This window comes from Passer domesticus, chromosome Z (genome assembly GCF_036417665.1).
Source record: "Passer domesticus isolate bPasDom1 chromosome Z, bPasDom1.hap1, whole genome shotgun sequence".
Taxonomy (NCBI): Eukaryota; Metazoa; Chordata; class Aves; order Passeriformes; family Passeridae; genus Passer; species Passer domesticus.
The window spans coordinates 11,352,230-11,377,308 of NC_087512.1; the positions used below are offsets into that span (position 1 = coordinate 11,352,230).

At 41.7% G+C, this 25,079-nt stretch overlaps 2 protein-coding genes across 5 annotated transcripts in view; one reads left to right on the forward strand and one right to left on the reverse strand.

Annotated features, from left to right (window-relative positions):
• RAI14 (retinoic acid induced 14) overlaps positions 1 to 10,593 on the forward strand; it is an 85,750-nt gene extending 75,157 nt beyond the window's left edge. For 2 of the 4 annotated variants that reach the window (XM_064403140.1, XM_064403141.1), the window contains exons 10-18: positions 214 to 275; positions 1,313 to 1,399; positions 2,116 to 2,202; positions 2,879 to 2,936; positions 3,249 to 3,367; positions 3,883 to 5,394; positions 6,189 to 6,338; positions 8,252 to 8,317; positions 8,574 to 10,593. In XM_064403140.1, the coding sequence (XP_064259210.1) occupies positions 214 to 275; positions 1,313 to 1,399; positions 2,116 to 2,202; positions 2,879 to 2,936; positions 3,249 to 3,367; positions 3,883 to 5,394; positions 6,189 to 6,338; positions 8,252 to 8,317; positions 8,574 to 8,651 (2,219 nt within the window). In that variant the 3' untranslated portion in view covers positions 8,652 to 10,593. Of the gene's footprint in view, positions 1 to 213; positions 276 to 346; positions 376 to 1,312; positions 1,400 to 2,115; positions 2,203 to 2,878; positions 2,937 to 3,248; positions 3,368 to 3,882; positions 5,395 to 6,188; positions 6,339 to 8,251; positions 8,318 to 8,573 lie in introns of all 4 variants that reach the window. The other 2 variants (XM_064403142.1, XM_064403143.1) reach the window with 2 other exon arrangements.
• Positions 10,594 to 19,111: 8,518 nt separating this feature from the next.
• On the reverse strand, positions 19,112 to 25,059 carry RAD1 (RAD1 checkpoint DNA exonuclease). The gene is made up of 5 exons (XM_064403826.1): positions 24,791 to 25,059; positions 22,527 to 22,635; positions 21,665 to 21,923; positions 21,219 to 21,317; positions 19,112 to 20,889 (listed from the first exon to the last, which is right to left on the reverse strand). Exons 1-5 carry the CDS (start codon positions 24,983 to 24,985, stop codon positions 20,706 to 20,708), a joined length of 846 nt encoding a protein of 281 aa, XP_064259896.1. The 5' UTR covers positions 24,986 to 25,059; the 3' UTR covers positions 19,112 to 20,705.
• Positions 25,060 to 25,079: the final 20 nt, after the last annotated feature.

Sequence of the window (25,079 nt, forward strand, 5' to 3'; positions counted from 1 at the left end):
CTCCGTAGAGGGGTTGGAGAAGGAACTAAAGCAGGCAGAGCATTTTATGGTGAAGCTACAATGGATTTCTAAAGGAGGAAACCTAATGCATAAAAATGGTGCAAGACCAGAATAAGAATTGTCATGATTCTTCAGATTTTGTCTCAAAATGAAACCAGACAGTAGCTGAGAAAGAATGTGATTGAAATGGAATTTGCAAATTGTATTTTTCAGGTTTCAGACAGGAATTCAAAAACCAAACCATTTATCTATGGCATGGGAAGCAGAGCAGAGAGGTGGGTTAACAACAGAAAGTAATTCTTTCTTTAATAACTTGTCTTTTTTCCATTTCTTTTCTGTTCCACAGAGGCAAAGTCTCCAACAAAAGTGAAGCAGGTATTTGTCCTTTTGGTTTTGAAAATGCTCTGACTCTCTAGACTTGTAACATAACAAAAAACAGTAACAGAAGCACTAGTAAGTGTCATTGTGAGATGTGTTGCCATGACTACTATGTAATGTGAAAGATTTTTCTTGCTTAGGTAAGAAACGTGTTTCAGGAACACTACTTTCAGACTTGGCTTCTCTGTGTAAGAGCAGCCAGCACCCTTGGTGAGGGGAGGAAAGGAGGGCGAGTGTGTATGTGCATGTGTGCTGGGGTGATTCCTGCTTTCCTCATGTGTGGTGCAGGAGCTTGGCTCTTTGAATTGCAAAAAAGAGGATCTAGAGAAATTCTCTCTTTCTAAAACATAAAATCAAAGGTTATCCCTGGTTTTGCTGGAGACCCCTTCCTGTGAGAATCACGGCAGATTTAGGCGATTAAATTAGTTTCTTACATTTTTTATTCAGTGTCATATCTTGGAGTGCAAGTAGACCTTGTAGACCTGCTGGTGGCTGGGAAGTAGACAAGGGTGCAATGCATTGGTCATTCCTTCTCTGAGTGCAGAGGTGGGTTTTCTGGGGGCTCAGGCAGAAGCTGGAGGAGAGGAAAGATGATGGCTGTGAAGAACGGCATGACTGGGCTGTGTGTGAATAGAAGTGTTTGAAGGTCACTGGTGCTAAACCTATTGTCAGCTTCTGCTTTTTCACTAAATCTTGTTTGTTTTCACTGAAGCATGGTTTACAAGGGAGCAGATTCTTATTGTCAGGCATGTTTAATATCTTTGTGTTAGTAGAGATGTGGTCTTTACCCAGGGGAAAAAAAGGCACTGCATGAGCTGCTAAAGTTGATATTAATGTGGGATTTTTTTTATTTTTTTTTTTTTACAAAACAACTTGCTCAGACTTTACTAACCAAACTAACAAACCTACCTTTTCTGGCTGGTGAAACTTTCAGCATGATCAAGGCTCTAAATTAAGTTCAGAAAGAAGTGGAACTCCAAAAAAACGCAAAGCCCCACCTCCTCCTATCAGTCCTATTCAGGTAAAGAAAAGACCAATTTTGAGACGCTTTTAGGGGATAAAAAGCATTTTGAATATTATTAGAGTTATGTGGACAAGATTTCCTGTGTCACTGTTATTTTATATGCCTGTCTTACCATGAGTGCTTTTCCTGACATTAGGATGACACCATGAAAGCTCATGTTGCTTAGATTAACGAAGCAAAATTGCTTAAAATACTGCATGGTCCAAGATACAACTGTACAAATTTCACTGTACAATTGCTTCTTCCAACTAAAGTTGTCCTTTTTGCTGATTTCAATAAGTAAACTATGAGTTCTTTATATTTTAGTTACACATATATATGGATATGTATTATTATGGGCATATATACATATCAAAATAAAATACTTGACTCTGTTTTGATACTGTATAAGTCTATATAATAGTTAGGTTTAATCTTAAACCAGAATGTAACCTGTGTAACAGCTACACTTCTTATGTAATAATGACTCAGAAGGTCACTAAATAATTAGGTCTGTTCTCTGAAAGTAATCTAGAATTGTGACTTATATTAGTGCAGGTAAAAGTACTCTTTAATGCATGTGTATGCATATATATATATATATATGTGTGTGTATATAGGTATAGATGTATAGATATATGCATATATACATAGATATAAAATGGGCACATGCTAGGGAGGTACCTGTATGTGCTTGTATGTATATATACCTATTTATATAAAATTTTTTACAGATTAATGATTTGTCGTCTCCACACTCATCAACTTCAACTCCCATGACTGGAAAAGGGCAGGCTTTCTTTGCTGATCAAGTGTGCAAGGTATCAGTGTTCCTTTCTTACGAGCTTATGGAAGGAAAGTACAGGCTCTGTTTTGCTTGATGTTCTATTTTGATGACTGCAGAATCTCCTTTGACTTAGTTAGCTGAATTTTAAGAACAAAAACTAATCCAAATCTGTTTCAATGCAATTCATAAAATAAGTGTGAAAATACTTTAATGTGTGAAAAATATGTACATATAAACAGTCATAGGTTTATGGTTATGAAAGTATTAATATTCCAAGAGTTCAATTCTATATCAGCAAAGTGCATGGAATTGGGCAATGCAAAAATAGACCATTTTACCAAAAAATGTCAGTGAAAGGGTTGAGTACGTTCTGTCTGATCTTTACCTTGTGTTGCTGAAGATTTTTTTTAACACATGTCATTATGTTGCTACTACTTACCACAGGGTTTGCAGTCTTCAAAACTATTTACGAGCTAGCTGCCTGTGTTTCATTAGTATTTAATGGGAATTGGGCAATGGAACTTGAATGGCTTTAGCACACTTGGAAATACTGGACACATGCTACAATTAAACAAGACCCAAAAAATAAAAAGCATCCACTTGGACAGGCTTTATCCAGCAGAATCTATACTGTCTATAGCTCTTTTTTCTGAACTGTCCAGCTTTACATCTGCTTTCTGTGAAAATGTTTTCTTTTGATGTCTTAACAGGAGGAATTCAGCTCCTTGCACAGGGATAATAAAGACAGACTGAGTGACAGCACAACAGGTATACAATTAATCCTTATCTCATTAGGTGTTTTGTGTGGCATGAAGTGCTGAAAACCTCTGTACCTTTCTGCTTAGGACATGAGATACACTAAGTATTGAGAGTGACATTTTGTAATTCCACAAGTAGCTACCCACCAAAGCATCCTGCTTCTCTTGCCTTAACCTAATACATTTCTGGGGAGTTTGTAGGAAGAGTTTGCTTGCTCATTGCATTTAGTGGTCATGGAAACAAGCTGTTTAAATGTTGGAATAACTAACTAAATAGTATTTCACCTTTTTGAAACCTTTTGAATTTTTTTTTCCTCTGAAGGTGCTGATAGCTTATTGGATGTGAGTTCTGAAGCTGACCAACAAGATCTACTTCTGTTGATGCAAGCAAAAATTGCCTCTCTGACATTGCACAATAAGGAGCTGCAGGACAAATTACAGGTGGCATATTTTTGTGCTGTTCTGATGCTCTCTTAATCTGCTAGGCAGGACAAAGAGCTGCTTACTGTTTTAAAGAGTTGTACTGTGAAGATTTTTTAATGAGCTTGTGGGTAAGATCATGGAAAGACTCTGCCCCAAAGGATTAAATCAGTGTTTTGATCTTCTCTCTTTTCCCATAAATTACTGAATAACTTTGTTTATTATGATAACTACATTCTAAAATATGTTGTTAACAGCTGTGCTAGAAGAATTTTAATTTGCATAGCTTTGATTATTAGCTTATGGAGCTCAGCCCAGACATTCAGAGAAGCTTGGCACTCACTGCCTTCTCTACTGTAGACAACTAAATGGGAGCAGCTGAGTTTTTAACTTTTCTAGAACTTTCTTCCATGGCTCTTTCATCATCTGTCTCTATAGGGTGTGGCAATACTTCCGTGCTTACTCTATTCTAAAAAAAAATTAGAATCATGTACTTGGTTTTATTGTGCAATTGTTGGTGGTTTTTTTTTGAACAGGAAAGAACACCTAAAGAAGGGGATTCAACAGCAGAATCTTATTCATCCCAAACACAGTTTGAGCAAACAGCAGAGAGACAAAATGAGTTCTTGGCACAGGAGCTGAAGCCCACATTAAATGCCACTCAAATCCAAGAAAAACTGACAAGCCCCAGAGAAGTAAAAATAAAGTACCTCCAGGAAGACTTAAAGGATGTGCAGAGAAAATTAGAGAATTCTGAAGCCAAAAGAAAGCATGTGGAAACTCAAGTCCAGTCTAGAGTCCCAGAAACAGATCATTTAAATAGCCCAGACATTTCAGAAAATGGTTCTGATCTTAATTTGAAATTCGAAGAAACTCAAGAAAGGCATGAGGAAGCTGTGAAAGAGATTTTGAATATACAAAGGCAAAAGAAGCCAGGTCTTGTTTCCTCTGAAAGTGAAGAAACCAGTTCTGATCTGAGTGTGTTGAAGGTTACATATGGAGAAGTTGAAGCACTTAAGCAAGAGTTGAAGAAAGCGTTGGAGGAAAGCGAAAGACAAAAAGAAAAAGTGAGAGAGCTGCAGAAAAAGTTTGAAGACAGAGAGCAGAAGGGGGCAGGCAAATTGTCTGTGGAAGAGTGTGAGGAAATTAAGAATTCATATTGTTCAGTTATTGATAACATTAATCAAGAGAAAGCTTTGCTGATTGAGAGGTACAAGGAAGGGCAAGAGGAAATTAAAAGGCTACAGGCCAAGCTGACAAATCAGATGCAGTTGGAATCTAGTGCTGAAGCTGGAGAAAGGAAAGATGTGATGCACGGAACGATAGATGAGCTCAACAGGCAACTTAGTGAATTGTCTCAGTTGTACAACGAAGCACAAACAGAGCTTGAAGACTATAGGAAGAAAAAAACTCTAGATGATATAGCTTCAGACTACATTCCTAGAGATGAACATGAGAAACTGATGGAGATAACAAATTCTTTGAAATACAAAGCAGAAAATGAGTTATCAGAAATTAAATCCCAGTACACGAAAGTGTTAGATGAATCAGAAGAACTCAAGCAACTGTTAGAAATTCAGAAGCAAAACTCTTTGCCAATTACTGAACACCGTCAGGTAATCAATGCACTCAGAAATACCATAAAGGAGATGGAGGAAGAAATAAATGAGCTCAAACGACTGCTTAGCAACAAGGAAAGTGAATTAAGAAATTTGGAAAAGGAGTTACTGGAAGAAAAAGCTGCAATTAATGAAGCCATGGTACCCAAGGCCACATATGAAAAGCTCCAGTCCTCCCTGGAGGGTGAAGTTAGTGCTTTGTCATCCAAACTGAAGGATGTAATGCGAGAAAAGGAAAATATATCCCTAGATGCCATGAAGCTGAGAAATGAAATTTTGCACTTGAAAGAAGCGAAAGAAGGTATGCATACTCTGCTGGAAGCAAAGGAACGGGAGGTGACTGATCTCCAGCACAAGTACCACCAAGTTCAAGAAGCTCTTACTGAAATGAAGAACTCATCAAAACTAGAAGAAGATAAAGACAAAAAGGTAGGTGACTCAGTACAGTGGAGGGGTAGTGTGAGTTCAGAGTGCAAAGCACGTTTGGTGTACGAGTGCCCTAACAGTGTTGGTTCAAGTACCTTCTGAGTGCATTTCCCCCTCTGAAAATGCAGGTATCAAAGGCAAAGGAGTTTTCTCTATGTTTGGCTTTACAGTTGGTTTCCCTCCTCTCCCCTGTGGAGACAGACAAAAGATAAATCTTTCAGTTTACTTCTTTTAAGTTCTGCTTAGGTTGATTTCACACTATTCAGGCAGCTGAAGTCAAAGAAGTGAGATTTACAGTAGGAAGATATTCCAGAGGAGACAAAACAAAATATCAGGAAGGAGCAAAAATTCACTGGTGGCATATTACTACATCATCTCAACCATAGCATGATTTGACTAATTTTCCTCTGCAGCTACCATATCCATCACCACAAGTTCCTTTATACAGAGCTATGCATTTTGGTAGCTGTGGATAACTGGCCTTAGTTTGGTTCAGAATTTGTAACAGAATTTGCAATAGAATTTGTAAAGGTGGTAAATGCAGCTCTTCTTGTTAAATATTGCTAATGTTCAGAACAAGGAGTACAGTTTGAATAGACTGGACTAGGATGGGGAATAGAGCAGCATTGCAACCCTTTGTTTACGTGACATCTCTGTTTGTCCATAGAGTTTATTTGCAATTTGGTTTTCCCCACTTCTTAGATTTAAGTCACAAATAACGCAAAGATAGGACACACAGAAATTGTGTGTGTGACACATAGCATCTTTTAGTGAAAACCTGTGTTTTGCCTCCCTAGATCAATGAAATGTCCAAGGAAATTAGCAAATTAAAAGAAGCGTTGAACAGCCTTTCTCAGCTTTCCTACTCAACCAGCGCCCCCAAAAGACAAAGCCAGCAGCTGGAGGTGTTACAGCAACAAGTGAAGCAGTTGCAAAACCAACTGACTGTAAGTGTGACAATTTGTAAACCTAACATTAGTCCCAGTTCTCCAAAGAAACATGTACTATTCTTCACTCTGCCTTATTTAAAATAGAGTACAGACAGTGAGTACGTGGAAAAGAATCTTCATCCAAAAAATCTGTAATTTCTGTTTCTCTGAAACTTGTAGGAATTTGCAAGTCATGAATAGCTCTTTAGAAAGAGCATAACTAAAGAAAGCATAACTAAATAACATATTTTTCTCAGACCAGTTGAGAAACAGATTTTTTTTGTAGTAAAATGAAGTGACGAAACCTGCTGCTCAGACCTTAATTTATGGAAAAGTATGATCAGTTTGCAGAAGATTTTCAAGGACATTCATCTGCTGAAGTTGTTTTGGAGTGTTAAGCTTTTTGGAAAAAAGTATGGGGTTTCAAGTCAAGCAAATGTATCTTTTTATGGAGAGCATAGTTTAGTCTCTGAAATTCTGAATGCCTTGCAGAATTTTTTGTTTAATTTTGTGGTTTGCGCATGAAAGGTCCAGTCTTCTAAGCTGGGTTGAGTCATAATTGATATTTCCTGGAGCTTGCCTGCCCACAGGAGCACTTTATCCACTGCTGAGGATGAAAAGAAAGTAATGTCCACTGGAGACCTTTGTTGAGGGCTCTGGAGTGCCTCTGAAAGGAGAATTCCCAGACTGACATGCTAAGTGCTGTCTGCTTCCTACCTTTCCCAGCAGAAAAAAGGAGGGCTCAGTATGCCAGAAAAATTCCCTTGCAGGCAAGAGAAATAGTAGACAGAGCATCCTGTCAGTGTGAAGGCCCAGACTTTGTTATTCCAGTCCTCCATATCTGAAAGGACCCTTCTTCTCCCACTAATTAGGATCAACAAAGTAGTGTAAAAGTGCAAAGGTATAGAGCACACTGGGAAAGCAGGTAACACTTAGGACAGAAACACTCTTTCCTTCTTGTAGGCTAGCTTTCCTAACAGCTTCATGTACCTTTGGAAAGGTGGCTTCTGAGTTGTGGCAGTCTGTGATCATTGAAAAGGATTGGGTGGCGTTCATCAGGTCAGGGTTTTACAGGATAAAACCTTTGTAAGCACCTCCTTTCACCTGGGAAGGCATCAGCTCTGACAGTGGTTGATGCCTTTTTTGGGCTCACCTAAAAACAGAGGCCAGACAGAATTAAGAGAATAAAAGCAGTTCTATTTAGTGAAGGGCCTTCAGATACATTAAAGGCAGACACAGCCTCCCCAAAGGGGCTATGTCCAAGATGGAAGATGGTCAGACAATTCTAAGTTTGGTCCATTTATGTATCAGGGATTAATTACTCCAATTACAGCTTCAAGTAATGAAGTCATATACCCCCAGTTTGCCTCTCCCCCCAAATCACTTTTGTTTATACTTTTTGGGGCCTGGGGCAGTAGGGTGTCCTTGAGCTTTCGGCCTAGAGAGGAATTGTTTGGTCTGAACAAAACAGGAGAACAGTAGCTGACAGACTATGGAGTTGTACCCTACAGCAGTACAGGATTTGAAAAATATAAATGCTAAAATCCTAAGGCATCAGGGCCACTGCCTTCAGGGAAGAGCTGAGTTGTGGATGAGAGATGATTTGTCAGAGTACTGTTGTCTTTCTTCTGTTCTGGTTGCTGATACTCTTGGAAATGGAGTATGTGCTCATTCCACACCTTTGCAGCTCAGCACTTGTTAAAACTGATGATATCACCAGCTCTTTTACTGGGGTAGGTGGAAGTACTGCATTTTCATGGACATGCTTCCAAGCAAATGTAGAGTGCCTGGTGACACAACACTGTCTGAACTGGTTTTCAATGCATTACATAAGACTATGGTTTGAATTCTCCCCATTCAGAATCTACTTGGGGAGTTCTGAGTTCAGTAGTTCTGAATGCTCTGTGCCTTTCTGCTTAACTGTTTTTTAGGAAACAAAGAAACAACACCAGGAAATTGTCTCTGTTTACAGGATGCACCTTCTCTATGCTGTGCAGGTATGATTGCATGTTGTCAGTCACTCAGTGTTAGTATATTAACTGAAGATGTTTCTTCTGCAGATCTAGTAAGAATTTTGCATGTTTTCACTTAGACATCCCTCCCATAAGGTATGACAGTTCAAGAACAATTTTAGCACTGCTTCCACTTGGGAAACTGATCTAATTAATGTACCTGAAAAATAGTTTGTCAATGTTCTTAAAGACTGAAGCTGCATTCATTCAAATGTCTTTTTTTGTCTCTCCCTTTGTCTAGGGTCAAATGGATGAAGATGTCCAGAAAGTGCTTAAACAAATTTTATCAATGTGTAAAAGCCAATCGCAGAAAAAGTAAACAAAAAAAGCCAAGGAAAACTCCCTATTTTTATTAACCCTGTTATGATTCTTTTATCTAGATTTGCCTTAACATAAGATTTCAAATTGGCAATTTGCTGCTTTTGTGTTACTGTGCTATTTGTGAGGGGGATATATTTGTCTGTCTGTACCACTTCCATGTGCATTTCCATGTGCAGTAGCTAAACACATGCCTGCTTTTCATGCCCAAAATGCAAGTATGCTCTTCAGACTTTTTACATAGGCCACTCCATGTCGTGTTTACCCTGTGAGTACTTTTCCAGCTTCCTCCAACAGCAGCAGGTTAACCTGGAGGAAAGCGCTGGCGTTGCCTGGGTAGAGGTGAAATTCTCTGTGAGGTCTTCTGTACAGATTTTAAGCTGCAAGTTGTTACTGGGTGTGTTTGATGCTGCAGCTCTCAGATTGCTGAGATGTTGCCATATGCAGCCTTAGGCACAGCAGAGGTGAGCCTTGCAGCAGCGAGCAGGAGTAGATATTTATGCTGAGCCAGAACAGCTACACTTCCTGGTGCAATGTTATTTGAGATTGACACACTAAAACGTAGCTGCCCCAATTCACCCAATGCACTGAGTACACAAAACCCATACCATGCTTCATAGTTTCCTTAACTACCTGGTGGTGGAATGAAACTATTTCAAAAGGTAAAAGCATTAGTTTATTGAAGTTACATACAAACAGAACTGTCTCTATAAACAGCCCTTTATGATAGGTTTAGCTGTCTATGCAAGTGTTGGCCATGAAGCTCAGGAACAAAACCAGGTCATATACTTTTAGACAAGGGATTCTAGTGAACACAGGATGTTTACAGTGAATGTCAATGCCTCATACTTCCTAACCTCACTTTTGTAAAAATCTTCTCTGCGGTATATTTTTACTGGCCCTCTAATGAATTTTTTTGTAACAAAACCATTTTTTCTACATAATATTTGCATTAAGCTTATTAACAAATATTTTTAGGTAATTATGTCTTAGAGAGTTTCTTTTTATACCCCCAAGTACTCAGTAATAGTGAAGCATAGTGAAGTGTTTTCAGTTTGTAAGAAATTTGTACGGAATAATACACCTGTCTGTCAGTGTGGTCCAGAGCATTTATGTGTAAAATTCAGCCTGCTGTTCCAAAAAAATTTAGAAATTATAGGTAGACAACAGCAGGAGGTGTCCCAAAATTCTGTATGTTGTTTCTAGAGGCTACAGGCATCAATAAAGCCTTTATCAGCACTTCTGCATTTAAAGTCAAATAAAAATGCCTGATGTGGAATAGAATGAAACTATGGAAAAATGTTTTAAGCACACACTGCACTTGAGGGTACAACCATTTTAACAAGCTTGCGGCTTCAATATGGTATAGTGTTTTTTTTTATTCTATGGGGATATGTCTCTATTAATAGAGAAATCTTTCAGAGCTATATAATCTATGAAGTTTATATAGAGTCATGATATGACAGGAGTCAGCAGTGCCTCAGGCTGACTGAACTCATAGTGCACTTATATCAAATAATTCCTAACTCTGGCGAAGCTAAAAGGATTTTAAAAACAAAAAGAAAAATACCACCTTTGCATCAGTTAGACCTTGGTGTTACTTTTCTTGAGTGGTTTAACTAATGCCATCTAATTTTGAACAGTATTTTATAGTTAGACAGCTTTGAAAATGCTCCAAAGAAATGTGAAGAAAATTTTGCTGCATCACTTCAAAAAGAACAAAATTTTAAGCATGCTAATGCTGCAAGTATAAAACTTGATGAACCATTTTGTAGGTTTCCTGATGGATTTAGTCTTCTACTTTGGTTTGGTTTGTATATTTATTACAATTATCTTTGTGGAATATTGGAAATTATATACTACAGCATAACGAGTTTCTTTATATGTAATTTACAAGAAGTTTCCTCATGCAGCAAATAAACTATTTCCAATTTTTTTTTTCATTTTTGTCTTCATTTACTTTTTGTATTGAGGGAAATCTCACTACATTGTCCTAACATAGTACAGATGTGTTCTATATCTTCGGTGTAAATGGATGGCGCAAGAACCAGGTTCTCCTGCCTGAAATTGCATCTTCATGATTAACTGTTTTGATCTGTTGTGTGAAATAAATCCAGTCCAAACCCCACACAGTCAGTTTTGCAGATGATGCCTTCTATCTCATTGCTAAGTTTGCAGCCATTGCTCACATGGACATCCTGCTAGAGGTAATACAGGTTTCCCATTTGCCACTGGATTTATTCCAGCAAAGTTTAAAATACCTTAGGGCTGCAGCACATCAGTGATGTCCCACGGTTCTTCAAAACTGGTGGTTCTCTGTCACTTAGCACTTCACACACAGAACTACAATGAGGGTGTATCTAAGTGTATATGCATATGTTTGCTTTTTAAACTTAGTTGCACAGTCAGCCCCATTGCCTTTTACCATCTCTTCTCAGTTTTATTTGAGAAACTCTTCTACCAGTGACTGATTTGCTAGTATCTTGCCTGAAGGAATTGCATCTCTTGTGATCACATCTCAGGGCTCTTTAGCCTCTTGTAGCAAATTTCTGTAAGCTGCCCAGCTTTGAAGATGAACAAGCTGACATGCAGAGTCTGGGCCTGTGGGGTACATCTGCCTAAGCTGCTACTCTGAAACATCCATACCTGTTTCTGGCCTCCTGCATGGTCAGTCATAACAGCATGGGCAGCATTTTTATAGCAAATTCCTTTCCCTCTCCCCACTAAATGCATGAGTACTTGGAATAAACTCCTCTTGCCAGACTCACTCACTGCAGTCTGCACACAACAGATATAATTTGGTCAGAGAGCTTGACTATACTGGTTCTTCTCATCCACCCTATGTCCTGTCACAGCAGGGAATGGTGACAAATGATGGTAGCAGGCTTCAGATGGAATTTGGGAGGAGACAACATCCTAGATCTGTATTAAGATCAGCTTTTCCTTTGGTTTTGTTTTGTTGTTGTTGTTGTTTTTTGTTTGTTTTTTTGGGGTTTTTTGTTTGGTTTTTTGTGTGGTTTTTTTGTTGTTGTTTGTTTGGGGTTTTTTGTTTGTTTGTTTGGGTTTGTTTGGTTTGTTTTTTTTTTTTTCTTCTTTTTGTCCCTTTCTCTTGCTGTGAAAACTGAGGGCAAGTTCCTGTAAGCAGGTGTTGCCCTGGTTATTTATCATCTGGCTCTCACAGGGCCCTTCTTATGCCAACCCAAATCAACATGAGGAGATGGTGGAGGGTGAAAACGCAGAAGATTTCAGCAGCAGTCAGAGGATAACTTCTTTTTTCAGTGTGCCACGTGTCCTTGCTGGACAGATCTTTTGGCTGTGGCAGCACACAGGGAAGCATAAGCAACACCTGAGCTCTGAGATGTGTCTGGATTCCTGGGCATGTTGCATAGCAGACTTCCTGCTGGAGCCTCATGGGTAGAGGCACAGGTAGAGAGCCAATCTTGCCCCTTGCTGGCTGAGCAGGGGGCTCAGGGATGGCAGAATGTCCTGCTGATTGCCTTCCCACCTCTCCTCAGGGCAGCTCCGTGGTGATGCGATGTGCTGCGTGTCAGCGTAAGACAGCAAAAGCCCAGGGAAGACCACGCTGTTCTCTGGTGCAGCAAACCACACACAGGGCCCCAGGAGAAGCAGCCAAGAAAGGGCCAGTGGAGAAGCTGGCAAGAAATCCCTTGGTAAATGCCATTTTGTTAAACAGAGGTGTTAAAGCCCACTTCACGTTCCATGAGTTTGCCTGACAGTAGCTGGCTGAGGGGAGAAGAGGTGGGGTATGATTTTAATGCTGGGTGCCACAGAGCTACATAAACTACTGGTGCAGTCTGTATATTGTGTTTACATCTCTGGAGGGGTCTGGCAGGGTACCTGGGGTACCAGCCTGGAGTGTGCAGGAGGATAAGCCAAGAGGCTGGAGTACCACATGGGACAGGGGAGGAGAGCTGACTCATGGCACTAGAACAGGGGGCTCATGTCCCCTTTGCCTGTCTGACTTCCCCCAGGGAGGCTCTTGCTTGGGTCAGCCACACCAAAGTATCCTGGGGTTTTCTTCACACCAGTGCCAGCCCTCATCTGAGCAAGAGGCAGCACAGAAGGCAGAGGCAATTTGCTCTCAAATGTGGCAAAGACCCAAGTGCTGCAGGGAAGAATTGCTGTCTCAGGTTGTGTGGGCAGGCCTCCCAGAGCAGGGCAGGTCCTGGAGCAGAGGCAGCCTCCTGTGGCTGTGGATGTCTGGGGGTCAGGGCCTCAGTCTGCTGCTTGGGACCCAGGCTGCAGAGCAGCTGTGCCTGTTGGGGACTGTGTGGAAAAGCTCTGGGGGAGTTAGGTGTGCAGGTTTCAGAGCAGTATAGGCAGATGTCATGTACCCCAGCACATACTCTGCAGGCACATCTGTAACAGCAAATTTTTTCAAGCAAATAGAAATTGGTGCAAGGCTTTTAGGACAGTTCGGTGATCTCAGTCATCTATTAACTGTGGGTTTGGTCTGCCTCAGAGAATACTAAAAGTACTGAATTTAATATCAAAGCACAGTTACAAGAGTTTGAGTACCTTGAAACCTTCATCTATAACACCACTTGGTTCTGCAGCTATGGGTCACTGTGCATGCTCGTGGGTGCTTCCCAATTCTCAGCAGAGCATTTCACAGAAGTGAAGTTTCAAATGGTCTTCTTCATCACTGCCTCCTCCTCTGTTTGGATCCTTCACAAACCTTTTGAACATAAGTAATAGAGACACTAAGCACAGACTAGAACCATATTTTTTGTTTTGGTTTTATATCTGTGTTCTTAGGGCAGTAACAAATTTATTCTCCTCAACAGTCATTTCCTTAAAACCCATCTTAGCTGCAGCTGGATAAAAATCAGTGATTTAGTGTCTACTAATTTGAGGAAGCCTGAGTTAAAATTTTTGTAACTACAGAACAGATCTACCAGTCAAGTCTGCTGCTGGCAAGAAAGTCATGTGCCTTTGCCCAACAACTGTTAATTAGATTCCCCAGGTTTCAGTACTGTGTGGCAAAAAGTCTTCTTGGAGAAATGACAGCCTCTGTCACATCAGACACAATGGTGGCAGACTGCAAGGGCTGTCACTAACATATAACTCCCCTGATGACCATTTTTTGCCTTTACACAAGCAGCAAAAATCAGCTTGCTTTTAGCCCTGGTGATGCCAGTCCCCAGTCCTACAGGTGGCTTTGGGAGGGTCTGTTTTGTGGTACCACCCGTAGCTCCTGGGGCATTTTATGACAATGCACTTGTAGGTATTTCCAAACCTTTGGCTGCCCTGACAGACTCTTAACTGATGAGTTTAACACAGGTTAACGCAATCACCAGGCTTTCAGTCTATTATTTTAAAAGCCTGCTCTCATGCTGATCTCTCCAGATTCCCAGTGTTGGCCCTCTTTGTACATTTTCCAACAGCCTGAAATGCTCAGACAGTTGGTAATGGGACCTCCTACCAGCAGCTGGAGATTGGAAACAGGCACATCTCAGTGACATCATCTCCTGCAAGGAGCTCAGGGCTGGAGCCCACGGGTGTCTGTCTGTCTGCTCCTGCCTGCCTGGCTGGGCCCTGCACACTCACGGTGTGCTGGTGTTAACCCTGCCCAGGGAGGATGCTGCAGCTGGTACCCTGCACCCAGTGGCCCTCAGGAGACTGACACTGCCTGCATCAAAACACCATTGTGCCTGTATGGGAAGCTGTTGCTCTGCTGTAGTCACCTTTCCTTCGGGATTAGCCAAAATGCTCCTCAGTGATGGCTGGGCCCGGGCCCACAGCACTCTTCCTGCATTCCTTGTCACAGAGCAGCAACCGTCCCCACCTGCTGCACAATCAGAAGCCCTGTCCAAAAATGTTTGGATGCATTTTCTTCTCTGTAAACACTCTACTGCCCACCAGGAGTCATCCCCCAAAGAGTCTGGGAAGTAAGGGGGTGCTGGATTAAACTGCATTTTCCAGACAGAAAGAAAAAACTCAAAACATTCCTGAGAAAGCAACCTGGCATTCCTTCCCCTCAGGGCCTCCCTCACAGCTGGAACTGTGGGGAGTGACAACTCAAAGCACAAAGGTCTGCACTGCCCCATTACCCGGAAACAGATTGTCTGGATTTTTGCTGTTCAAAGTGCAGCTCCCAAAAAAAGCTGCATTCAGCAGTTGGTGGGGCCACAGCTGGGTGTGAGCACAGCTGGACAGATGTTGCAGAGGCGGCGCACACGAACCTGTGAAGTATTTCAGAGCCAGGCGCCTGCAGGAAGGTCCCGGTGGGGAGGGCAGGTGCTCCCCTGGTTGTGCTGCTTCTGCGTTGTCCCCTGCACTGTGCGGAGCCCTGCGCTGCCTGGCGGTGGCTGTGTGGTTTTCAGTGTCTCTAAAATTCCTGCCCTTGCTGCCACATGAAGAATTTGTGTCACCCGATGACTGGTGAGGGACAGGCCGGCAGTTTTGTCCTCAGATGCTTTGGCTGGTGAGTGTCTTGCACCTCGCTCCCTTGCAAATATCTGCGTAATTAAAGTCGACCAGGATCACCCAGGCTGGGTTGCAGCATGGAGGAAGAGGAGGGCGTGCAGCTCTGTGCAGCCTATGCCTCTCTGACAACTTTTCTGGGAGCTTTGGTCAGCAATGGAGAGTGACTGCTCACATTTGCAGCCTGGATATTCCCCAACTCCTCCAGAACCTCTCTCACACCAGTAGTTAGTTAATTAGGATAGTAAACGTGTTTGGCCAGCTTGTTGTCCAGAAAAAATCTGATTTGTTTCCCGGTGTGCAACAAGCAACTAATTACACACTCAAGAGAAACACTGATTATTTATTCCAGTGGCACAAGCCTGGGTGCTCAGTGGTGTTCCACAAATCAAGCACACCAATTCTCAAAAATTTTACTATATATATACACTGTAGTGTTAAGGAAACTCCCCAGTCTGACCATTGTTGAGCCTCTCTGGCAGTCACACTCCCAGTGCCAGACTTTCACACCTGGGACAAAAGCTCCTTCACAGCCCCAAACACTCCAGACCAGGTTACCTTGCTGGCTCCACCCCAGGCTTCCCATGGAGTCTCAGATGTCTGCTTCCACAAAGCCATTTATTCACGGCTCACTTACACCGAAACAGCTCGTGCAGATGCCTCTGAGGAGGGACACTCAAAAAGGAACCCCAGGGAATTTTCCACCTTCACCGTCTACCCAGGTGCAAGTCTAGCTCTTCCTCTCCAGTCAGCACATGCCACTCTCTCCGGGTCAGCTCACCAAGCTGGCACCACCCATCTTCATCTCTCTCGTTATCCAAACTGCCTGCAATTGCTGGCCCCTGCTGTGTCTCCCAGGGTCCACTCACCCTGGCTGGTTTCACCAGGCTTTGTGCCCTTTGTTAACAATCAAAGGCAGCCCCTTCTCTTTCTCTTGGCTCTCACCCAGAGCTCAACCTGGACCTCGAATTCAGCTTGCAAACACAGCTGCCTGCACCAGTTGTATCCCTCAACATTAGCAAACACAGGCATTTATGTTCAAGGCGAGAAGAGACTGTTCTCTTATTAATTAATGTTCTATCTTCTGTCAGTTGATGATTCTCTCAGTTCTTATGCTAATTATTCTGCAACCCTCAGTCTTCATTCTCTTTTGACATAGTGGGCCATGAGTCACTCTGTCATGATTTCTCCCTGCTGAACTTCTTTTTACCCACTAAGCAGTCAGTTTCAGCACAGTTGCTGAGTTGGCCTTATTAGTTTCTTCCTTATCTCGGGAGTTCTGCTGTAGGTCCTTGAGACTTTAAAGTTCTGCATTCTTTGTGTCTACCTACTATCCTTCTTCCCAAACTTTGTTAACCTCCCCCTAGGTATGAGATCACTGAAGCTTAAGAAGGCAATTTTGCCAACACGTAATTTATCTTTCCAACATCTGGACATAACTTAGGGCTTGTTCGCTGCTTTCTGTTCCATGGATTAAGTCTCTTTCTGTTTGATTAGGGCTGCAAGTGCCTAATTAGGTGGAGCCGTTCCATGCATCCCTTATGTGACAAACCCATTACTGCACTCCACTGGCATTTATGGGGTAAAATGCAAACATATGTTCAGGCAGATTTCTTATCTCAGACCTCCAGCTGTCTGCTCACTTGCTCCTTTTTGGTCAACTCCATGGTTCCATCTGAACCAGAAGGGACAGAGGCTGTTCAGTTTTCCATTGGGAGTTTTAATCCACACACAGACACAGCCTCCCACCCACTACCCCACCTTAAACACTGATGCAGTGTGGGTGACAGTGGGAGTGAAATTCCCATTGTCTCTCTGCTCAGATTTTCAACGGTATTACAGAAGAGAAGATTTTCCTGGGCAATGCAGCTCTTTCCAGACTCCCTTGGATACATTCCTCCACAATACTTACACAGATTGACGTTCACAGTTGTGGTGGACATTCAAGGCCACTTCTCACTTCTGTGAGAGTCTATTACTCCACAGAAATCAGAGCTGTGTGAGGCACCCGACTGCATCTCCCTCCAACACTCTGTGCCTGGAAAAGCCCCTGCAACTAGCTGTAGCAATGCTAATGCACTGCCCTGCTACCCTTAGACACAGCTAAGGGCAGAAGCAGGGTAGAAAGAGGCTCAATCCACCTGTTATCTCTTCCACTTATATCTAAGCAGTCCTGGCGCCCTCAAAGAGAGATTCACATAAAAATAAGTTTTTCTCTTAACAAGAAGTCATCAAGCAACTATTCTGTAATAGCAGCATTTTAAAAATAATTCTGTATTTGTTCAGTTTAATGTTAGTGTTCTTTAATGTTACTGTTCAGCAAAAGCACTGCTTAGTGCTACTACACACAGTTTCTAAGTATTTATTTTGGTAAGACCCACCTGCTGGATTCTTGAAGCTGCTATAAAACTAGGTTAAAAGCAGACACCTACAGGAAACAGCATATGGCTTACCTCAGCTTTTCCAGCTGCTCCACTAACCTCACTGAAGACTCATGTAGTCAAATATACAAGAGTACTATTTCCTTGTAAATCCATGTGTAAATAAATGATAAACAACTAAACTGAATAAAAACTAAACCACTAATTCTTTCCTACCACTAACTTTGAAACAGACATATAGAACTGAATTCCCCCTGGAAATTTTGTGCTTTACAGATCCCAGTCATTGTAGAAAGCCAAGGAGACACAAATATTCAACATGTTGGGAGGCAGGAGATAACAACAGCACCAGGACTGTTGGTGTTTTGTTGCATAAAGACTGTCAGAAGCCAAAGGCATTATTTTGACTTCTGGAATCTTCAAAGTCTGGTGGGGACCCAAGGCCTATTTGCAGTAGTCTTCTGGTATGACCAAAGTGCCTTCTTGAAAACCTGAGGTCAGCTCCTACTCTGAAAATCACAAATCAAATTAATTGGAGGGAAAAATCACTTGCCAGTTTTGTGGCCTCTGGATGTGGGATGCCCACAGCCCCCAGTGCTGCCCATCAGAGCTGCCAGGTGTCACCTGCCACAGCTGAACCCAGGTGGAAGGTGACAGCTCCCACCCCAGTAACTGATTTACTGAACAAGAGAAGTAATTCTGAGTACTTGCATGCACCATTTTAAGAAAGCAGATGGGCAAAATCTGAGTTATGACAAGCCTTTTCTGTGACAGTACCAAAAGAAAAAATGAGCTTAACATTTCTTCTGCTGCAGGTTTCCTGTAGTCTGCAAGGGGAAAGGCCTTGTAAAATAGCAGAGACAAAATGTACCAAAGGTAATGTGAGTTCTGCTAAGTGTAGCAGGAATGCTACAGTGGAAGTGCAGCAGTGAATATCTGCAGAATTTAAGTAAAAAATCTAGGTAAAAAAGATACAGTGCCCTTCCAGTCATCATCCTCCTCCTCTTCATTCTTTTTATTTTATTGCGCTCGAATGCAGAAATGTAATTGAATACTTCACAGATGGATCCTAAATCAATTCACTGCCTTTCAGCACCAAGTCTGTTTCCCAGCTTTCCCATGTTCTTGTCTTCCTAAAACCATATCCATGAAGTCAAAAGTGCACAAACACCTCCCTACCTGTGGGAGCCCATGCTGGGACTCAGCCCATTTGGGGTACAGACATTAACTCCTCCACAAACCATAAGTGTCTTTAATACCTAATATCTATTAAATGCAAGTTGTTTTCTGGTATTTTGTGGTGTTCTAACTTCTGTGGATATTACTTCTGTAATTACTATTGGTAAGCCATAGAAGCAATCATTAAAAGTACTATTTCAGGAAGTAACACAATACATCTGTAGGCATTTATACAAAAATTCAAATGTTAAGCCGCAATTCCTGAACACAATACAAGAAACCTGGAAATTCTAAAATAAATCACACCAAGAAAGTGGCATGTTCTACTTCATTTTTATCCTTCACCCAGGGATTATGTAAATCATCCTTGATACTCAGTAGTCAGGGATAATATTACTAATTCCCAATGAGACCATAATTTTTTTTTTTCATTGAGGAAATTGACACAGTAAGCCAGAAGGAAGTTCATTTATACTTGTCTTGGGTATACTTTAGTTTGGAAAAAAAAACCAAAACAGTGAATAGGAGTAATTTAGAATATTAGGTATCTATGTCAGCCTTGTAGTTCAAAAATTTGTAATTGTTTATATATTTCAAACAATTAACTTTATTGTAAACTTCATTGCAATAAATGGATGATTTGCACAAAAACAACAAAAGTAAACAGATAACACTGTATTCCAAATACTCTTCCTGGCATAAGCAAGAGGTGAAAAATTATCCACAAAAACATTTTAAATTTAAAATAAACCCAAAGGATTCTGTTGAACTGAGCAATCAACTTGGTAACATATGAACACACTGTTTTCCACAGAAAATGAAGCAAGACCTCACCTGACAGACAACAAAACCAGAGTCTAAAGCTGCAGAAACCACCTGCAGATTGCTGACTCTTTGATCACATCCCAGAGCAGAGGCAAACAGGGCTTAGTCTCTGCATCCAGTCCAGTGCCTGCCTGCTCCAGGTACTTCCCATTCTGAGCAGGTTGGTTGGTGTGCAAGGACAAGTGGACTTTTGACCTAAACACAGCCCATCTGCTGCTCTGGGCAGAGGGGGACACTGCAGAAAACTGCCCAGGAACCAGACTCCCTGAGATCAGCCCCGTTTTTAGCAGTGATTTGAACACACCACTCCATGGGACACAGGCAGATATTCCCCTGCTGCAGTTTAGCAGTGACTCCTGTTGCTGAAAAAGGCCACTGAGAAGGCAAACCAAGTTCATAAAATATTTTCAACAGGGAACTTTTCTCTCTTATGATTCTTAACACGATCAGCAGAGAGCAGCAGAGTAGGAACAGGGATGTGAATACACAGGAACAGTTCAGCTGCAGCATTCTTGCAGACATGTAACAAACTGTTGACCCAAAGCAATGATATTGCCAGAACAGTTATGAGTAATGAGTAAGTAAATCCTGGCTTCTACATCAATTTACCAATTCAACATCAGTTTGCAGACAAAATGGTAAATTGGTGTCAGATGGAATTCCAAGGAATTGAGTTATATAAAGAATTAATCAAGATGAGGAGAAGCCTAGTGGCTTCACTGACAAAACATAGCAGCATTTGCCAGCAAGAAACCACCTGCTACTATTAAGAGATCTGTTTGAAAATGTTGTTCTCTTTCAAGACAAATGTGGTTTCAAGTCACTGAAAGTTATCTGGCTAATATACAACTAGTATTCAGATTTTCCCCTGTGTAATTGCTTAATAGAAGCCAAAGACAAAAAAAGTAACACAAACAAAAATTCTTGAAGAACACTGCAAAAAGCATCAATGTATTACACAAACAGTACTTTAAAATCTGTGTTGGAAGCAGGGTCTATAGGACATCAACTCCCCTTTCTGCTTTTTCAGCTTCAGTTTGAGTCAAGGTTAAGAAATGTTTGCAGTGGAAGAAAATGAAAGTTTTCAGCTTTCTTATTCCAGAGTCAAAAAATAAAGACAATATTAACTCCATCAAACTTTATAGCTTTCATTTAGTTTTGTAAAAAAATATAATATTTTATATAACCAAAAATATATTACAGATGCCAGCACACCTACACACCTACAGTTCTGCTTCAGTGATGTTCTCATCAGGGCAACAATAGTATTCCACAAAACAGATCTGTCCATCTTCATTCCTGATCATATACTGCAGTGAAAGGAATCCTTGAGCATCTGTTCGAATGGACACTTTACAAGACAAAGCCAGTGCCTTTGTGGATGGTTTGAGCAAAGAAATCTTGTACCTGCAGGAGAAAATATTATTATTATACATTATTTCAGCAATATGAAAAAAATACATTTTGCAAAGAGAAGCTGAAACATTAGTCACAAATAAAGACCCAGAATAAACGAAAAACAATTAGGAACACACTTATTTGGTTTGTCCCTGGTAACAACATTAAACTGTCATTGTCAGCACTTAGCTTTTAATTACAGACACAGGTTTTTATAAGATGGGAGTATTTTTGCCCCCATACTAATAAAATAAATGTTACAGAAATGCAAAAGCAGTTTTTAAACTTCCCATCAAGAATGCATGACCTGGCACAGAGGGCATCAGTCACTTTCTAACCTGTTTGTCTGGGTCTGGTTACAGTGGAATGCTTCCATCAAATCAGAGTCCCTAGGGTAGTCCAGATGTGCACTTCCAGCATTTCCAAAAGTGGATAACCTGGAAGACAAAAAGCACCATCTCAAAACACCTGATGAGAGCTCTGTAAAAACTCATCAAAATGAGTCATTGCACATATCTCATGACTGTTTCACAAAACACTGCTGTTCGTTTCACTCATTTAATTAAAAAGGCTAAACTGTCTACACCAGTGTCACATTTATGAAGTTGTCAAAATACTCATTACTGTTAATTAGAGAACATACTGTGATTTGCTACATTATTACAATTCTTCCTGAAGTGAACCAGTATTCTAAAATAGTTCCCTTCTCTCCACCGTGAAAACTTCCACCCCATACCAAAGGCAGCCAAGCACAAACATTTGAGTTGAAAGCCATTTCTTGTACCTGAAGTAGGGTTTTTCTGGAGACATGGTAATCTGCAGAACTTCACTGGTCATATCCAGTTCAGCAAATGCTTCTCGCAGTCCCTCCGACTGCAGGATAATTTTATTAACAACATTTGTACTGCAGAAATCAAAATCTAACAACTCCTCAGGTTCTTGAGTGTTGATTTTGCACACTGTCACTACTCCTCCTTCTTCCAAGAACAGCATCAGGGGATCCCCATAACCACGGTAACACAATCTAAGGGCCGTTGATGTTCCTGAAAAAGAGAATGAAATATATTCTGCAGAGACCGTAGCTAGGTCATTTGACCACTTTAGAAAACTCACATTTTTCTTGCATACAAGCCACAGATCAATTTTAGTGCTGCCTAGATACCCTATGAAATGCTAATGGTTATGCAGGTAAAATTAAATTAGTAGTGTGCAGACAACTCAAATCCAAACAATTTCACCCACCAGACAAAAAACACCAGCTGCGAAAATTAAGACACACTAGAAACAGTTTAGAGGAACTGGAAAATCCTCATGGTTCTGTGGCTCCATCTTTCCTTACTACTCCTGTTGCTTGTGCAACTCAAACTGAAGTTAATGCAGCTGAGCCCGTGCTGTGGTCACACCCTCCTGTGGCAGGTTATCACCACCTGAACCTCTGGATTCCCAAAATCACAGTGCTCCTTCGTACATTCGGTTTGGATCTTTAGGTCAGCCACAACCAAAACTGTAGAGGAATGAGGAGTTCAACACAGAGCTGCAAAGAAGGAACTGCCCAGAAGGCTGCCATGGTATCACTCCATGCCACGTGAGTACACGTCCTGCAGCACCCACACAGCCTTTTGTGGATTCATGGAAATATACCACACCTGGCAAGGAGCTGGTTCCAAAAATGGTGAGGCAGTCCAGAAGAACAGACAAACTGATCCGGAACATCACAGACTCCTCCTGAATGGAAAACTCCTGAAAAATTTCTGCCTGTAAGTTAAAGCAAAGAGATGAAAAGTTGGGAGTTTCTGCAATTATTTTACAGTTTAAACTTCAGAAATCCAGAAATCAGTGCAACACCAAGTGATTTCTCATGCAACAGAGCATTGATTATAGAAAAATGGGTCTTCATCCTAAAACTAGGAAAACACAAGCAAACCACGCTTAAAACAAGGTAAGATGGCATAAACATGAAACCCTAAATACTTGTCTATTATGGTTTCAGTACAACCTACAAACAGTAAAACTGCAGCTGCTTACTTCTGGAGCTAGAAACATTCATGGAACTGTACAGTGTGTCACCCTTCTCCAGTAACAATACTGGAGAAGGGTGACACAATACAATATATATTTTTTTATGTATTGTCCATAAAAAAATGTACAAATACAATATTTTTTATGTTCAGAGCATGAATAAACATTCCCAATACTAGTACTTCAGAACAGAACAGTGACTTCACCACTCAGAAATATGTGCTAAATCCTGCCTTTGACTAGCCTGATGGGGATAAACTGCTCCATGCTATCCTGTCTGTCACTGGCACTCACTGCTTTGTGGCACCCACGAGAACAGTGTCTCAGAAATAAAGCAGGGTGGCATGAGCTGCTTTTGGACAAGTAGTTTCATATTTTCTTGGCAGCCCTGAGGGAAAACCCCATCCTGGGGTGCTTTGAGCACAGCACAACCACCTTTAACCAAGTGCCTGTGAATCTGTACTTTCACAGCTGACATAAATCCAACCTTTTTGCTTTGGGATGAGCTATAAAAACACTTAAAGAGGGACACTATGAGCACTTGCTTGTGCACCTAAGCACAGCATGGCCAGAAGGAGCCATGAGTTTGGCAGGCGCCAGTACATTAGACAAGGGTGCAAACACACTCCAATGTCAGGTGTTCTGGGATGTACTGGGGCAGGGCTTCGAATTCCAGAAGCATGGACACTCATAAACAAGGGCAGCCTCACCGTGGCCCTTCCTACATGCCAGCTCAGGCCTTGCTTCCAGCAAAGTCTCCCCTTCTCCGCAGGTGAGCACATGGAATTTTTAGGGTTGGAAGGGACCTCTGAAGACGATCCAGTCCAACCCCTCTGCCAAGGCAGGGTCACCTGGAGCAGGTGACACAGGAACACATCCAGGCAGGGTCTGAATGTCTGCAGAGAGGGAAACTCCAAGACCTCCCTGGCATTCTGTTCCAGTGCTCTAGCACATCAAGTGTAAAGAAATGCTTCCTTGTGTTGAGGTGAAACTTTGGTGGTTTATTTTATGCCCATTGCTCTCCTTCCTGCCACTGGTCAGCACAGAAAGGAGTCTGGCACCATCTTCCTGGCACCCCTGTTTGAGATATTTATATGCATTAACAAGACTCTCAGTTTGCTCTTCTCTAGACTAAACAGACCCAGCTCCTGCAGGCTCTCCTCACAAGAAATGCTATTGTGAAAAACGTGTCTTTTATAATTGGCTTTTTGCAAGTATTAAAATTAATATTGTATTATGTTAGAAAGTCATGCTCTATTAATTTTCTTAAGTAGTGTATTAAATATAGTTTTAGGTTATAACATAATGTTAAAACAGAAACTATGCTATGTAAGCTATTTGTTTAAGAAAGGACTTGCACCAGATAGAAGCCACAGGACACCTAAATCTTTCAGAGAAAGGGAATTTATTGCTCCCTTATCAGCAGAAAACTAACTTCTTCCCACCTCGCTCAGACTGGAAGATGGCATGAGGATTAAGAGGAAGAAGTTGACAGTGACCAGACAGAATACTGTGTTTGAATGGAATTTATGCATCACTATGAGATGTATAAATATGAAACAGGCGATTTTTTTAAGGGTTAATCCTCTGTTAACGGGGGTCCTTTTTCGGGCTTGTGTTGCCCAGAAAAAGGTACCTGGACATCTGTATCTCTTTGTTTTTATTGTCTCATATTGTCCTAATTGTTCAAATTTTATTACTCTGATACATTACTATTTTTATAACTATTTTATTACTATCAAACTTTTAAAATTTTAACAACAAGTGACTGGCGCTTTTCACACTCTCTAATCATCTTTGTGGCCTCTGCTGGACCCTGTCCTGTCACTCCCTGTCCTCCCGCCGGTAACGGGGGCCCTGCAGCTCTGCAGCAGCCGAGCCCTCCCGGTACCTGGATGAAGGCGTTGGCCTGGATACACTTGGCGTCCTCCACGGTGACTCGCAGCCCGCTGGCCGTGGCCAGGCAGGTGGCGTGGTCCTGGAAGTGCACGGCCCGCAGGAGGCTGGAGAGGTGCCGGGCATTGTCCAGGCTGGCGGACAGCGCGTAGCGCTCGCCGCTGGCGGGCGGCTGGGCCGAGAACGGCATGGCCGGGCGGCGGGAGTGCAGGGAGCGGAGTGCAGGGAGCGGGAGCGGGCACGGCGAAGGGGAGCGCAGGAAGTGAGTCACAGCCCCGCCGGCA